Source organism: Fundulus heteroclitus, chromosome 21, assembly GCF_011125445.2.
Source record: "Fundulus heteroclitus isolate FHET01 chromosome 21, MU-UCD_Fhet_4.1, whole genome shotgun sequence".
Classification (NCBI taxonomy): Eukaryota; Metazoa; Chordata; class Actinopteri; order Cyprinodontiformes; family Fundulidae; genus Fundulus; species Fundulus heteroclitus.
In genome coordinates, this window is record NC_046381.1 from 27,659,368 (window position 1) to 27,675,432 (window position 16,065).

The 16,065-nt window shown below is 40.8% G+C and overlaps 1 protein-coding gene across 12 annotated transcripts in view; it reads right to left on the minus strand.

Annotated features, from left to right (window-relative positions):
- Positions 1-227: 227 nt before the first annotated feature.
- The window catches only part of LOC105932148 (microtubule-associated protein 4), a 145,970-nt gene continuing 130,132 nt past the window's right edge, over positions 228-16,065 (minus strand). For 9 of the 12 annotated variants that reach the window (XM_036125078.1, XM_036125075.1, XM_036125076.1 and 6 more), the window contains 5 exons: positions 14,875-14,967; positions 11,347-11,428; positions 8,634-8,746; positions 5,822-6,011; positions 4,904-4,965 (listed from right to left, as the gene is read on the minus strand). In XM_036125078.1, the coding sequence (XP_035980971.1) occupies positions 4,958-4,965; positions 5,822-6,011; positions 8,634-8,746; positions 11,347-11,428; positions 14,875-14,967 (486 nt within the window). In that variant the 3' untranslated portion in view covers positions 4,904-4,957. Of the gene's footprint in view, positions 4,789-4,903; positions 4,966-5,821; positions 6,012-8,633; positions 8,747-11,346; positions 11,429-14,874; positions 14,968-16,065 lie in introns of those variants that run through there. The other 3 variants (XM_036125079.1, XM_036125077.1, XM_036125073.1) reach the window with 2 other exon arrangements.

The following is a 16,065-nucleotide window of genomic DNA, read 5'->3' on the forward strand; positions in this document are numbered from 1 at the left end:
TATTTCCTACAGTAGATATTCCATAGTATGTACTTAAACTTCATGGGTGCCGATAATGGTGAGCAGGACTGTATAGTGAAAAAGGTTTGCCATAAACCTTTCCAGCTGATCCAAGTGTCTTGTAGTAAAACTGGTTACTCCGCAGGATAAAGTTTGGCCCGCCACTGTAAATATCTCAGCAGAATTCAAACCTGCTCCACACCAGAAGAAGACTCAGCACAAAAATTAGATTTAGTCCAATTTATTTTATGTTTAATAATCACATCACTAATTAACAAGTAATCACAATAAACACTTTTTTTTCCAAACCAAAAAATAAAATTCAAAATATTGAATAAAAATTATAATCCCACGCAAAAACAATGAGGAAGATCTGTAAATGAGAGAAAGTCTACCAAACACAAGCCATAGTTGGTTTTCAGCATGCTCTGCAGGTATACTAGGTGTTCATTAGCTAGTGTTACGTGTTTAGATGAAGCTCGACCCGCTCCTTGGAAAGGTTTCAGAGAAGCAGGCCCAACTTGACCGCTACCTCCCCCAGGCAGGCGGCTGCTCTCTAAGTGCCATTAGTAGCCAGTATTAGCTCCCTTAACACCAGCCAGCCTTAGGTGGATCAGTTCTTTAAGCATCACTCCCATCTCACTTTCCCCTTAAACCGGAGGTCACTGCATCCTTGCTTTTCAAACTAATCATTGTTATTTTCATCTCTTAAGACTGGGCTTGTGGTGGCAGACATACCTAAGCATGAGTAAATTTGTTAAAAATACCTTAATTAATTAGGCTCAATGATAGATATCACTTCAGGATTTTCGATAAAGGAGTTATAGCACTTCAAATAAATTCCTTTTAGATTTGTGTTGTGGTGTAAATGTCTGCACGACTTCCGGATGCCATCGTTAAAACTGGCTGCTGCTGCTGCAAAAAAATAAAATCCCAACTCGAGCCCCTTCAACCATGAGGGCGAACCCGCCACGAGGCTACAGGAACACAACGATAAATACATGTACAAAAGTGTTGCGTCTTTAGCACAATATATCTCAAAAGACATTCTTTCACTTCAGTGGCCCCTTTCGAACGAAAAAAAGGCAGACCCTTTCCATTTTGTCAAGACAAGTAGATCAGAAATAACAGCCATAACAGTCATGATAAAAACGCGTCCTCCCATTAAAAACCAGCAAAGCCACACGGACATAAAAGCAGCCTTCCCCACCCACAAACCCATAACTGCAGCTGTTTGTTCGGAGATTTCAGGGCCATAAACAGTGCATCTATGTACATCCAAGAACAATCTCAGAAGTTGAGGCGGTTGGAAATTCAGGGCTAGAAGCAAAGCTAGATTTTAGTTAAGGACAGGCACGTGGAAGAGTTCAGCTAAAACAGCCCTGAAACAATAAGAGATCAAAGCTACACTTTATTTAGCAACATGCCATGATTTGCATATGAAATTATCTCACTTCCTGCAAGTACAAGCTATTGGCCATATGTGTCAGAATGAAGATTTTAACAAGTGAAAACCCCTTGAACAAGACTTGAGGGACTTGAGGGAACAATCTGAAGAAATACGGTAAAACCTCATCGTTGCCAAGCGAAAGCTCATTCACATTAATGTTACTATTCATAAAAAGTCGAATTACACTCCATCTCAGTTAATCCCATGATATATTATGAAATCATTAAGGTGCAGCTTAGCTTCATCAAAGCTTTTCTACAAATCATAATTATGGCTATTGTTGAAGTTGATGATGGTCTTAGTGGTCCTCTGTGTCAAACAACCGATGTTTCTAGATTTTGAAGCTATTTTGACCAGTGCTAATCTGACTAAACGGCAACTTACCGATTAGCGTCGGAAACTTTTTGTTTTGCCTTGCCATTTCAGGCTCTGCATTTTGAATCAATAAAAAAAATAAGTATGTGAAGTCAGCATCAAATAATAAATGAATGCACCTTTTAACACTGATTTTTGAGACAAGTTGTAAACTTAATTTAGAACATCTAAGAGTTTGAATAACACTAACAATTGTCTGCTCCGTTTCTGGCAAGTTAGCAAGCTAAAACGATTAACTAATGGCAAGACATGTTTGTCATGCATTTGGCTTTACAAAATATTCCTTTTTAAAGGATTTTAAAACTAGAACGACATTTATCCTGCATAAATCTGACTTTATTAAACTGCATTGACATTTGTTGGCATGTTATTAAGAATTACGACTTCAAGAGGCTCTGAACTCAGCATTTAGTGTATTACATACATAATTTACATTCTAAATTTAACTTATTATAAAAACAATCATTTATATAGTTTTATTATGTCTGCAAGCTTTGACTTAAAATATTCAGTAACAGGAAGGAAAGCAGAGTACCTGTCACAGAATTAGCTTTAAAAGGTTGCTTTTTGCGGCTAATTTGTCTTGCATACAGTATACAGGCGTTTACACCTTAATACAGGTTTAAACCAAATACAGAGCCCTATTTCGTTAAAATTATCAATACTTTTTTGGGAGGTATAGCAGATATTGTCAGCTCATGCTCAAATTAGATTAGCCAAGCGCAAAAGTCGCTAACTGGCAGGTGGAGCTGGTAGCTAGCAGGTGGCCATGGTGAAGCCTGTAGAAGGCTGGAGATATTAATAGTTTCTAAAAAGTTGAGTAGTTTCTAAGCAGCTGGTGATAAGACAAAATGGTAACCTTACAATTGTTAGCCAAACAAATGCTTAAGTTTAAACTTTAGCTAATCTACTGCTGTTTGCTAACAGACTCTGTATAAATATTGTGATATGCATGGCTTTAGCTAGAAAAGCAGCTACTTCCTACAATATCCTCAATATAACAAAGCAACATATTAGAAGTACTGATAAAGATCAAAACTTGTTTTACAAAGCCAATAACCACAGAATAACAGAAAATCATTCAGCTAAAAGAATGAAAGAACAATGTTTCAGCTGTGTAATCAGTATGTGCAATGTGGAAGCAGCATGATTATAATCTAAACACTGAATCATAAGGACTTCCTATTAATTTCCATTTTTCTAAATTTATACAAGCAATACCAGAAAACAACACATGGAGTGCCGCCAATAAGCTTTGGGGAGGAGTTTCTATTTTCACGCCATGCATTAGAAAGGCATCAGGAGGCAACAGGTTGCTACAAGAGAAGAGAATACAGTGTCACCATGTCCCACTGATGAGCGCTGAACACTGTCCTACAGATGATTTCTAAATTTGGCCGAATCTTTAGCAACTGCCACAAACACGCTAACCTGACCCGCACAGAAACACCTGAAATGGAACAACAGTCTACCAGGGCATCTTGATGTACAAACCAGTACCAGGCTGCTCACAATAGAACATCTCTTCATATTCCACCATACTCTCTCTGAGCTGTTTTAGGCGTGAGACTGCATCGCTCTATCTACTGGCATTCTTTTTTTTCTGTTAAGGTAAGACAAACAGGAGGCACATATGAGACACACAGCTCTTTTTGTTTCAGAAGCAATCAGACCTGCAGCGTCCTCATCTCCCTCTGCGCTCAGTCGAAGCTCCTCAACTTCAGCAAACATCCTATCCAACGTTTTTAAAAACTCTTAAGTCACAACACATCTGATATTTACCCACGACTGTAAAATTACTTTTTATTCAATCTGTCAACTTTTACGTCATCGTTTGTGCAACATCCTTCGTCCCTCTGAATGGCATCTCCTAACTGTGTGTCTTAGTTTGCAAGAACCTGTGCGTGTTTCCAAGATTTTCTGAGCACTACTTGACAGAAAGGAAATAATAATCAGTTGTATTGCTTTTTTATGAACAGTATAGATTGAATACATACAACCTAGTTCTATTATCAAGGGATGAGACTGAAAGAAGGAAATAAAGAGGATCCAAACATAACACAGATGCTCGTTTCTACCTAAAATCTTTTCAATCAAACACCTCATCACAAACACAGAGAATAAAGAGCTAAACCGCCTAAATTATTCAAACAGCCTTCTGTTTGTTGTTAGTCTGCTTGGTACATTATAATGAAGAGAGAGGAAGCCATGATGAGATGGACACTGAATGACTACGATGCTATAGAACCAGAGAGTACATGGTTACGGGGGGGGAAAACAGTTCCTACAGTCACGAGGAAGAAAGAGACGAAGGCCGGAGGGAATCCAACATGTTGTGGTGACTAATGAAGAGACTGCTGCTGCCATTTGGTGGGGATGCAGGGCAGATGATGACGGTTTTTCTAGAAGATCCACCAGTTGGCTTTCACGTGAAAGCCGACGATTCCAAGATGCCGGACTCAGAAATAATTGCCGTCCGGAGATTTTCCTTCACATAAAGTATTAATCAGGACCAAGCACAGTCTAAACGAGGTGTTTCAGGTCAAAGTGGTGATGATGAAGGCAATGACGCATGATGATGTGAGAGAAGAACTAATGCATGATTCTAATTTTGCAACAACAGATTTGAGATAAACGGGGTTGAAAAGGTCAGGATCCCTTCACAGAGCTGCTGCTCCCACGCCGTCCCCCCCACCTTGGGGCTCCACCTGCAGATGGAGCAAGGAGGTGTGGGGGGGGGAGGAGGAGCTGACGCAGCAGGTGGAAGCCAGGGACTCGACGAGGAAAACACTGCAAGAATCTGGGCGGTGGCTTTGATGATGGTGCTGGGAGAACAAGGAACTATGTAGACAGGAACTGTTGCAGTTGTCTGGAGGGGTGGGGGCTGGCCAGAGGGTGATGTCAGCGCCGTGGTCCATGCGAGAGCGAGCATTCTCGCGGAAGTTGAGCTTGAAAGACTCAATCTGCAGCAGAGGGGTTAGGGGGAGGGGGAGGGGAACGGGGAGGTTGGGGGAGTAAAAGTGAGGCAGGGAGAAAGAAAACAATACATTTACAGAGAGGAAAAAAGGGGAGGGGGGAGGCGGTGACGTTAAAGGGGGTGGTTGAAATGAGGAGGGCAGAGGGATAGCAGCATTAGATGCCTGTAAGATAAAAAGCCGAAATATCATCAGATGGACTGCAGACATGTAAAATACAGATACATTCAGACACAAGCCGCACGCACAGGTGATGTTGTCCGATGGCTAAAGCAGTGGCTTCCAATGTTTCCAGCTTCCAAACCCCAATATGAGGCCTGCATATATAGGTCTATTGTTTATGTTTCTTTTTTTTTATTATTTAGGAGTATGTGCTTATCAGATAATTTTTTAGAATAATACCATAATTATGCTGTACTAATTAGCAATTTTGTTACTAGTCAGACGTTAGCAGTCACTCATCAAGATATTATATTAATTTGGGGATTTATTTGAATGGTTGTTTTTTCAGGGTGGAGTAATAATATGGAGAAACAATCGTAGGTTAAGTGGCATTGGAGGAATGGTGAAACATCCAGGCAGAATTATTAAATGCGTGTTCTAAATTGTGCAACTGATTCTTGTTTTTAACTGAACCATTAAAAGTGTAAGTTGTATTATCAGTCCACCCTGAAAAAAAGATTTAAATAAACATAAACATCCATAAATAATTAATTGATGCCTATTATGGGCATATTATGGGTGAGTGAATTTCTCCATTGTGAGATCAATAAAGACTATCTTATCTTATCTTATGAGAGTATGTAAGCGTGTAACTGAGCTGTAAGACCCAACAATTGTTGTTTTGCTACTGTCAGTGTTGTCCCAACCCTTAACTTTGGGAACCCCTGGTCTCGTAGAGTGTTCCTGGCAAAACAACATTTGACTTTTCAGTCAGACTCCTCCATCTGGGCTTCCAAAGTACGGCTGGACCTAAAGAGGAAACCCGGAGCCCATGACGTTGTGAAACACACATACGTACTTGTCTCTGGTATTTGGGAGTCCAGAACCTGGGGCTCTCGGAGGCCCTCACTATCACTGGGAGCTCCGTCCTTCAGCCCATTTTCCTGGGCATTAGGGGCCCCTGCTGGCCCCGACTCTGCGCCTGGGGTTGGGGCCTGGCTGCCAGTCATGACAGTCCCACTCCCCTCTGGCTCCTGGGGGCCCTCAGCCTAGACACACATAGAAACACGTCAGATGGTGCAGGTGGAACAACCTGGCTCTAAACTGGTCGGACTAACATGACAAGCGGCAGCAGTGTTTGGTTTGAACATAACCAAATCTACAGCCTCATGAAATTATTTCTGTTGGTTGATTAGTATTGTGGTTGTTGCCAATGTAATTTGCACTCTTCCTGTACGACCAACCGGGACCCCAGCTGTATCTTGGGAACAATCTGACGTCATTTGAAAAATGCCTCATTAAACCAATAATTCCCTGTTACAATAATTATTCTGATTAATACTAATACTACTTAAACACACTATCTACTAAATCAGAACAACATAAGAGAAAAATAAATGTAAAACAGCAAAATTATGAAACTGGGATGCAGAAACCTTTAAGCAATTTTCTAACTTAAATTAAAGCTCACTTAATTAAGCATAGAATAATCACCATTATTTATTTATTTAACTGTTATTTAACCAGGAAAATCTCATTGAGATTAAAAAAAATCTATTTTACTAGAGTGTCCTGGCCAAGACTGGCAGCAGGGTTACATGTCAGTTACAAACATTCATTCACACATACAAAATAAACAATTACAAACCAGTGAAAGTATCAAATGTCAGAAGCAACAGTCTTTACAATATTAAAAATAATCAGTTAAAACAACTACATGTTAATGTGACAGCATCTATGTCATTTAAAAGACCAGCTCCTTCAGATTTAACCTTTTTGTAGTAGGTTCCATGCAGAAGGAGCAGCAAACTGAAAATTCTTTCCCAGCTCAGATCTTTGGAACTGACAACAAAAATAGGTCGGTGCAACGAAGATAAGAGGAACCAGTACATTTCTGAGAAATATACATTTGTAAGTATCAAGGAAGCTGACCAAGTAAACATCATTATAAATGAGTAAGTAGAGATGCCAAAGCCTGTGGGATGCCAAAGAGGTCCAGCCAACACTGGAACAACAAAATACACGGTGATGTGTAAGAGCTTTGAGGCCAGTGATGAACCTCAGAGCTCCTTGATTGAGAGCTGTCAGACTCTGAGCTGATGAGTGCAAGTACAATACATCGCCATAGTCCAACATTGGCATGAATGTGGCTGCCACAAGTCTCCGCCGGGCCTCAATGGACAGACAAGCCCAGATTTGAAAAAAGAAACCCAGCCTGACTAAGTTGATTTACAAGCTGTTTAATATGGTGTGCAAATGAAAGTGTACTATCAAGATTCTGAGATATTTGTATTGGTTAACTGATTCTATTTGAGTTCCCTGAAAGGTGGTGATTTGTGATGGGATTTGAGAGTTGGATTTGGTTTATGAAAACAGCATGAATTTTGTTTCGTCTGAGTTTTAGATTAAAGAGATTTTAAATAGTGTCAAAAGCTGACTGAGTGATGTCTTGAGCGGGTGAGGGTGCTGAGCTGTACATAATTGTGTCATCAGCATAGTAATGTGAATGTGCATTTGTGATATTCTGATTTATGTTATTGATGTAAAAAAATCAATAGTAGAGGTCCTAATACTGACCCTTGTGGTACCCCTCTAGTGATGGTGACTGTTTGTGATGAGAGCCCATCTGCCTTCACACACTGAGTCCGCTCTGAGAGGTAGTTATGAAACCATTTACTGTTTGATTTGAAAGTCCAGATGCAGTGAGTCTGTGTTCCAATAGTGTATGGTCAACTGTATCAAACACTTTCGTGAGGTCTATGAACAGGGCTTCACAGTGATGCTTGTTGTCCAGGGTGGTAATTACACAACGCTAAAATAATTTCAACCACACGCTAAAGAACAGAACGCTAGAAAACCGATGAAAGTGTAACACATTCATATGGAAAAGCAGGCACAAAGAATCCCATCAATGGACACTTTGCCAACGGTTTCGGTACCGACCAATATGCCCTTTGTAGCTTGAACATTTTTACATGTTTTAAAAGTTTCTATGGTAAGGTAACCAAAACACTTTAGATCTGGGGAGTTTCCTGTCTGAAGGTCCGTAAGATAAAAAATTATAAAACTCAACATAGTTAACAGATTTGATTGTTCTTATCAACAGCTGCAAAACATAACATTTGTGTCACATGCTGAGACTGCAGTGAGACGTTTGATTGGACTGACGGATTAAAACTAAACTAAAACTAAATAATATTATTATTATTACTGAGCCCTGGATGCAAAGGTAGGTGCATCACTCTCCAAAACATAGATAAAACTCAGTTTGAGACTCGTATTTTGCAGTGAGGAAGGAAGCCAATCACAGAAGCATGGAGGAATCCACCACTTTCAAGTCTTTCATTGAGCAGCATTTTGGTACCCGGCGTTAAAAGGAAACATTGACGGGTTTGATCTAAATAATTTAGGAGCACTGTGAGAAAACTGAGTGGTTAACTGATGGTCACAGCTGAAACCAGAGCCCACATCTACTTTAAAACTTTGTCGTAGCCATAAATTAAAAGGCTGTTTAAATGTTTTCTGCTTGTTTTTTTTAAAGAGACTTTTTCAATACTTTTTTTTAGCATATTATAATGATGGCCGGATGTGATCATGTCGTGGAACAGAGACGGCTAAAGCAACAGAGAGACTGCAGCTTTCTGACTGAAAGGTGAACGTGTTGGCCTCACCTGGACGTTCCCTCCTCCAGGAGAATGGCCCTCGCTGTCATGTGCTCCCACTTCGGCCTGAGCGTTTTCCCTAAAGTTCACTTTGTGGGACTCTGTCTTCATGACGCCTCCGCCTGCAGCAAACAATAATATTCAGTCTGATAATCACACGTGTGCGTTCAGGAGAACATGGAAAGCAAACATCTTCACCAGGGTCACCATGTATCTATGCCGCGTTATTGAGCAGCTACGTTTTATGATGTAGAAAAAAATAAAATATGAGAAAAACGAAAATAAGATCCACAAACTGCTGTCAAACACATTATCTCCCATCTGACTCCAGAGTACCTTGGTTTACAGAGGAGCTAATGGCTGTCAACAAGACTGCAAAGGATCATGGTCCTGAGCCTGTAAATCAAGCCTAAATTATTAGCCTTAACCTTTAATGACAAATATCTCTACTTTCAGGTTTTCTGCAGACTTTAAACCTATAAAATGTTAATAAACTTAAGTCTTAAAAAGATTTCCAGTTCAAGGTCTTATTTTTCTTTAGTTTTAAAATTGTACATTTCTTTGTCCATTGTTTCTACCTTTCACTGGTCAATTAAAGCTTCTTCAGGGGAATAAAATCTTTTTTTTTGCTAGTTATCTAAAACCAGGTCCTTCTTAATGAATAACGCATAGTTTCCCCTGAAATCTGGGATTTAAATAATAGCTGGTAGGAGGCTTGCTCTCTTGAAGGTGTTAAAATTAGGAAATCTGAGTTACATTTCAGAGCTGAAAAACCAGAGTTTATAAACCACAGTTATTCAGAACAGTTCCCATGTGTCTAAAATCTAGCCCATGACTACATTAAAAGGGTATTTAAAGTCGTCAGCCCCTTTCACAAAACCTTACCCACTGATTTAAGGGGTCAGGTATTGTGTGAATAAAGCCAGAACTGATTTTCCGACTTAAACTGACCTGGCAATTTACCGGCCGAAGACCTATTATCATACCTGGTAACTTACTGGGACCGTTCTAGTGTGAATAAAGCCGTTACGGTCCGGGCTAAGGCACGCATTTGGGTGATTACATAAGACCTTCGTTGTCTTTGTTTAGCTCTACCCTAGAGGTCTGCAAGTCGCTTCTCTGACTGAGAAATGGACTGAAATTCTATTTCTTCTGTAGTTTTTATAAAGCTACTAACCACTGGAAGAACCACTGGTGCCAAAGCCTTTGTGTGTTGGGACTAATCAGCAGTTTGACAGATGAAATTTCCAGCTGAAATTCTTCTCTAGAGATTGGCTTGATCAGTTAAAGCTATATCCCTTGCATTACTGCCACCTGTAGGTGATATTAAGTACATTGATTGTTTCGTTGCTGGGGTAAGTGTCAAAAGAGCTGACCTGGTAATTTAGGGGGACTAATTTGCATGTGTGAAATGTACTAATTCTCTTTCGACCCGGGAATGTGGTCCCAGTAAATTGCTGGGATTTATGATGTGTGAAAGGGGCTTATGCTTCTGTCAACTGAAACTGGCAGAAACCTTGTTTTTTTTTTTTGGTGTCATCAGTCCTAAGGACCTTGTTCCAGAAATCTTGGGGTTCATTCAAATTATAATCGAAGTTGTGGCACCACATGTATCTTAGAAAAGAAGAGGGTTTCCTATGGCAACACTTTCACACAAGCCATAATTGTTCAGGTGTTGTAATAACACTGTAATAAACCTTAACGTTCAACATAATAACTACAGTCTGTAGAGTCTGATTCTGTTAAGTTTGGCAGATGTCTTAACCGTTTTCAGAGTGATTTTTCTCTGGACTCTAAATGGTGCGGAAATGATCTTGGAACCCTTTGCAGAACGATTGGGACCAATCATTGCTTCTCGGAGGCCTTTGCTGCCGTCTTTCAACCATGGCATTGTTTTAAAACACATCTGTCTGGTGCAATGTGGAATGAGTTACTCTAACCTTAGATTATAACCTTAGATCCTTTTGAATGCCAGATTATTTCTTTCACGTCCAGAAAGGTAAACCTACTTCACTAAAAGACAGTATTTTTTTCTTTTTCAGTGATCATAGAGTTGATGAAAAATGCTTTTTTAATGTTGTTGGTCTGGTACAAACTTTTTTTTTTTTTTAGAGAAAATCCGGCAAGGTGGCTGCAGTTAATCAGCTGCTATAGAGCAGCAGGGATTGTGCTCTAAATGTGACAACACACTGCTTATCGCCCATAAATTTGGACTAAGGTGCAGCATTTCAAGACAAAGGAGGTGTTATACAAAAAAAGAGCTGCTACACACATGCAGGAAAAAATTATTCTAATAAAAATTGAAGCCATCTAAATCTTCCCTTTTCTAGATTTTCTCAGAGCCTATGAGTTGTTTTCTAAGATTTCCAATGAGCCATCTTAAATATTTTCAATCTTAACATGAAGCAGGATCGCCATCAAAGGTTTGTTATCCTAACAGACTTCAGAGGCCTCAGGAGGACACATTCTAGAGCAGTGGCGCCCAAAGGCAGTCCGTCAGGGCCGGTGTCCTGCATGTTTTAAATGTCCTTGTTCAACACAGCAGAACCCAATGCAGGCTTCTGCAGATCTGGACAACAAATGGAGAGGGCGAATCATTCATTTGAATCAGATGTGTTGGAGCAAGAACAGATCTAAAACCTGAAGGAGACCGGCCCTTTGGTCTGGAGGTGGGCGTGTCTGTTCAAGAGAAAAGAGTTTACCAATGTAATGTATGGCTCACCAGGCTTGTGCTTGATGTTGTCCTTGGAGCCGCACTTTGAAGTCACCTTACTTACATCCACCTTCTTGTTGAGTATCTGCACCTGTTGAATGTCACAAAAGGAGTTTTTAGATAAAATTTTATTCTGTAAACTTCTTCTGATGTAAGGGTCCTTTGGTAGCTTCCCTTTATCTTGGAAAGGAAAACAATGTCTTTTTAAGAGAAAACATGATCGAAGTGAGAGCTGATTAGGCATGGGTCAGTTAACAGTGTCAAGCTTTAAAACAAAAAAAAATAATGGTTTCAAGACTAATACAATGTTTTAACATTCTGCTCGTAGGATTAAAGGTTCCATAAACTAGAAGCCAGTGAATGGTCTGAATATCTGAGTTTTCTCTGATTGAGCAGTAGAGTAATGCAACGCAGCTCCTCCCCGACATGTTACTCCAAACTGCTGGTCAGCTGGCGGAACGATGGCTACCAACCTGTTCTCTCATTTTAAGAAAGATTTGTACATCTGGAAATAGCGCTGTTGTAAAAAAAAAAAAAAAAAAAAAACAGCCACAAAAAAACTTTACAAATCAATATGTTAGATTATGTTTGCAGCTGTATGAAATGCTGCTGCTTTTCTGTTTCACTTTTTTATTTTACATCTGTGTATACCAGTAAATATTGTAAGATGTTTTGTAAAATAAAAGTAATTTTACTTAAGCTCAGTCTGTCCTCCATCTTGCCATGCTGGCATATCAAACAATGTGTTAACAGTTTCTAAAAGACAGGTAATGAAAGTTTCTGAAACCTCAGGTGCTGTCATGTCTTTAAAATATTTGTGTCACTTTAAATACCACCCATTTTGTATAATGCACATGTATGCTATACATGAGGATAAAGGGAGTAGTATGTCAATTTTGCCATTACGTCAAAGTCTTGTTTCTTCAGTTAATGAGGTTTTATTAGTGGTGGTACATGGCGGAAAAACTGTAATTGCTAGAGGCTTTGTCATTTTTATTACCATAAAACAGAAATGTCTTTGCAGCAACTCTAAATGGTACTCAGTAGATTCTGTTGCCTCCACATGACGGTATGCATGCCTTTAGTCAGTGCATGCTCCGTATGAGATGATGGATGGTGTCCTGTGGTATCTCCCAGATCCAAAACAGGGCATCACTGAGCTAATCTAGACGGTCTGAGGAGCAACCTGGTGTCGTTGGGTAAACCTAAAGATGATGTCCAGAGATGTGCTATTGGGTTTAGGTCAGGGTAGCATGAAGGAGTATGTATGTCTGCATACTCTTGCCACATGAGGCCAGGTATAATCCTGCACCAGGAGAAACCCAGAACCCATTGCACCAGCAAAAGCTCTAGCAATGGGTCTGAGGATTTTATCCTGATACCTAATAGGAGTCATGGTACCATTGTTGGTCCTGTACAGGTCTGTGGGACCCTCCATGGAGATGCCTCCCCAGACCAACACTGACCCACCACCAAACTGACTATGTTGCAGGCAGCAGAACGTTCACCACAGCTTCTCCAGACCCTCTCATCTGTAAAAAGAACAGCGTACCAGTGCTGAACCTGCCAAATCAGTGCTTTATGACAAATGCCTGTCAAGCTCTTTGATGCCAGCAGCAAGGATGGTGCCTACTAGAGGACAGTGGGCCTTCAGGCCCCCCTCATGAAGTCTGTTTCTAAGGGTTTGGTCAGAGACATTCACACCAGTGACCCTCTGGAGGTCCCCTTGTAGGGCTCTGACAGAACTCATCCTGTTGCTCCTTGCACAAAGGAGTGGATACCGGTCCTGCTGATGGGTTAAAGACCTCAGACGGTCGTACTAGAGTACCTACCCTTCTTTCAACATCTCCAGGAGACAGGCATCCATAAGCCAATAGTCAGGCATAAACCAATATCATCTGGTCTGTTGAGGGTTGTCAGAGCAATTGTGATGGGAGTTTTTTGATTGCATTCTTTTCCTACCCGGCTGGTTTTTTCCAACCCTTCTCAGAAGGTCTTACCTGAGCAGATTGCTAGTCAGTGATTGGCCGTGGGTGTGGCCTGTCAACAGTGGACCCAGGGAAAAAAAAAAAGAAAAAAAAAAAACTGCGATTTGCTGACTCAATACTACGAGAGGGAAACACTGGATTCACTACGCTGATAGCGGTTACGTTGTGTCTCTAAACAGTGCGTGGTTTAAAACATTGTTCTTCACGGCCGCTGATCGAAGCGCTGCTGTGATATAGGGCTGAGCAAGCACTGCTGCACCCGTGATGGCAGAGAAGGCGCTGTGAAGTCCCAAGTCTTGGCTTCACAAACACAGCGGGAACCTTCTCTCTCGCCAGCTGCTGTGAGGTGGAGGCCGCTTCGCTCCATGCCGCAGCAGCTGCCATGAGAGGAAGCTGTCACTGTCTGTGTGGAGACTCCTGGAGCAGAAATGGATCTAACCCAAACAACACTCCACCGAATCAGCGCAGCACACTGTGAATAATATTCTGCCTATAAAAATATAAAGCCATACATTTTAATCCCGTAAAGTGGAGTGGAACGCCACCTACCTTCATGTGCATCAACGTTACCATGTGACAGAAATTAGTCAGCTGAGCAAAGTGTCATTAAGTGCAACATTTTGTCATGTAAAATTTTCTCCAATTAATTAACCAAGCTGCAACAATAATTCTGTATTAATGGAACTGCCTCTAGGGATTAAAGTTGGATGAGGGTCTCTGGTGTGTTGAAATAATTATTTATTCACAGAGTACGTCGGTATGCCTGAATCTTATTTACCTAAAGCTGGTCATCTTCCAAGGCCACTGACACGCAGGGCAGATATACAATGGTGTAACCAGGCTATTAGGTCATCATACCGTGAGAACCTCGATGAAGCTCTTCATGTGATTTCAAACGATTTGTCAATCGACAAAAGTCATTTTAGCTGTGGGGAAAGGGGGGAAGAAAAGCGTCCCATGATAGGACAGTACATCCAGTGCGCTAAAAACACCTGTGAGGGTCAAAGAGCCAAAAAACATAAAAAAAAAACAAACAGTTACAGCCAATCAGAGGCCAGAAAGCCAGGTTTACTTAGTGAGTTAGTGGCGAAGCAGAGCAACAGAGGGGAGGTTTGACGAGGCCCAGGGAAGGTGAAGCAGGTTCTGTGGCAGGAGGAGCTGGTGCCAGACGGTGGATAGTTCTGGTCTGAGCCTCAGTGACGTCACCCACTGTTTGATTTTTTTAAATAGTTCTAAAACCTTGAGTAGTCCGTTTTGTCCTCATAGTTTTGGCTTTTTTTTTTTTTTTTTTTTACATCAAAAGTGGCCTTATTTGGGAAAACGCCTCTAGCAAAGAAGCGCATTTCTTAGGAAACTGGATCTCTTAAAATCATCTTCCAAGGAATTACCAACTCACAGATAAAATTGAGTGAAGGTACTTAGTTAAATTTAGTTAGGAGATCAATATCTACCGTAATTTCTCCTCTATGTTCTGGTTGGCCTATTTGTCCAGCTGTTGGCTCCCTTACTGTGGCTTCTAAGCTGGGCTCATGGGACAGATAGTACTTACATTCCCTCCACCAGGAACATGCTTCATATTGTCCTTGGAGCCCAAGCGTGAGGTGACGTGGCTGAAGTCCAGCTTTTTGGAGACTATGTGAACCTATATGAACACAGCACAGCAGCAAGAAGGGAGAGGGCAGAGAAGGGCCAATGAGGGGAAGGGAATCACATGGGAGGAAGTTAGATAGGAGAGGAGTGAAGTAGAGGGTAAAGAAGACAGGAGGATAGGAGAAGTCACCACCACAGCTGAGGTTAGAAAGGACAAGACAGCGGGAGAGACCAAGGCTACCTGAACATAATGTCTAAAAATCGTGTTTTGGCTGGTATGTTTTTTAGAGATGGACGGTATTTAAACAGCCCAAACTTGGAAAAAGAAAGAAGCGACAGAAAATCATACTTCCCTACATTATTTGTGATCAAGGATATGTCATGGTCAACCATTTGGACAGTGACAACTGTTGGGTTTAGCAAACTTTCCCATTAAAGTTTTGTTAGCGGCAGCAATCAACTATTTTCTATAGCACCACGATAAAGCTGAAAGAGTCCAGCATAACTCAACGTAAGTAGCAGACTGCTATAGAAGAGGATCAGCTGTGCTTGACACTGATCTTCGGAGGTAACCATTGTTAAACAAGAAGACAAAGAACTTCATAGGGAGAGACTGAGCTGCGATGAAGAAGGCTTAAGGGTGTGCAAGGGAGTCCAGCAAGCAGCAAGTGTCCACTTCTGAGCTGAGCTTCTGCATTGGGTTGCCACCATTGCAGAGCTTGCTCAACATCAGCAGCATCTGGGTGTGATAGCACAGCAAGGGTAACAAAGCGGAAACTTCTGCCCAAGACAAACATCAAGGAGGTAACGGCTGCCATGAGTCCTTTGTGTAAGTATAGAGCTGACTCAATATTCTAGTCAAGAATACTGTCACAAATAAATAGTGGGATGACTCCAGAACAATTTGGTGATTATCTGTGCCTTTCCTAGCATGATAGAAAATACTCTATGTTAAGAAGCAAATATAACAACATTGTGGCTCAAAAAAGGAGCAACTGTACATAATAACGTCTTGAACAAACTTGAGTTTTTTTTATTAAATAGCTTTAAAATGTATAAAATGTTTATAATCATTACTTATATACCTTAGACAAACAAAAAAGTGTAAAAATGTCAAATCATCCTTTTTACTGACAAAACTCTGGCTATG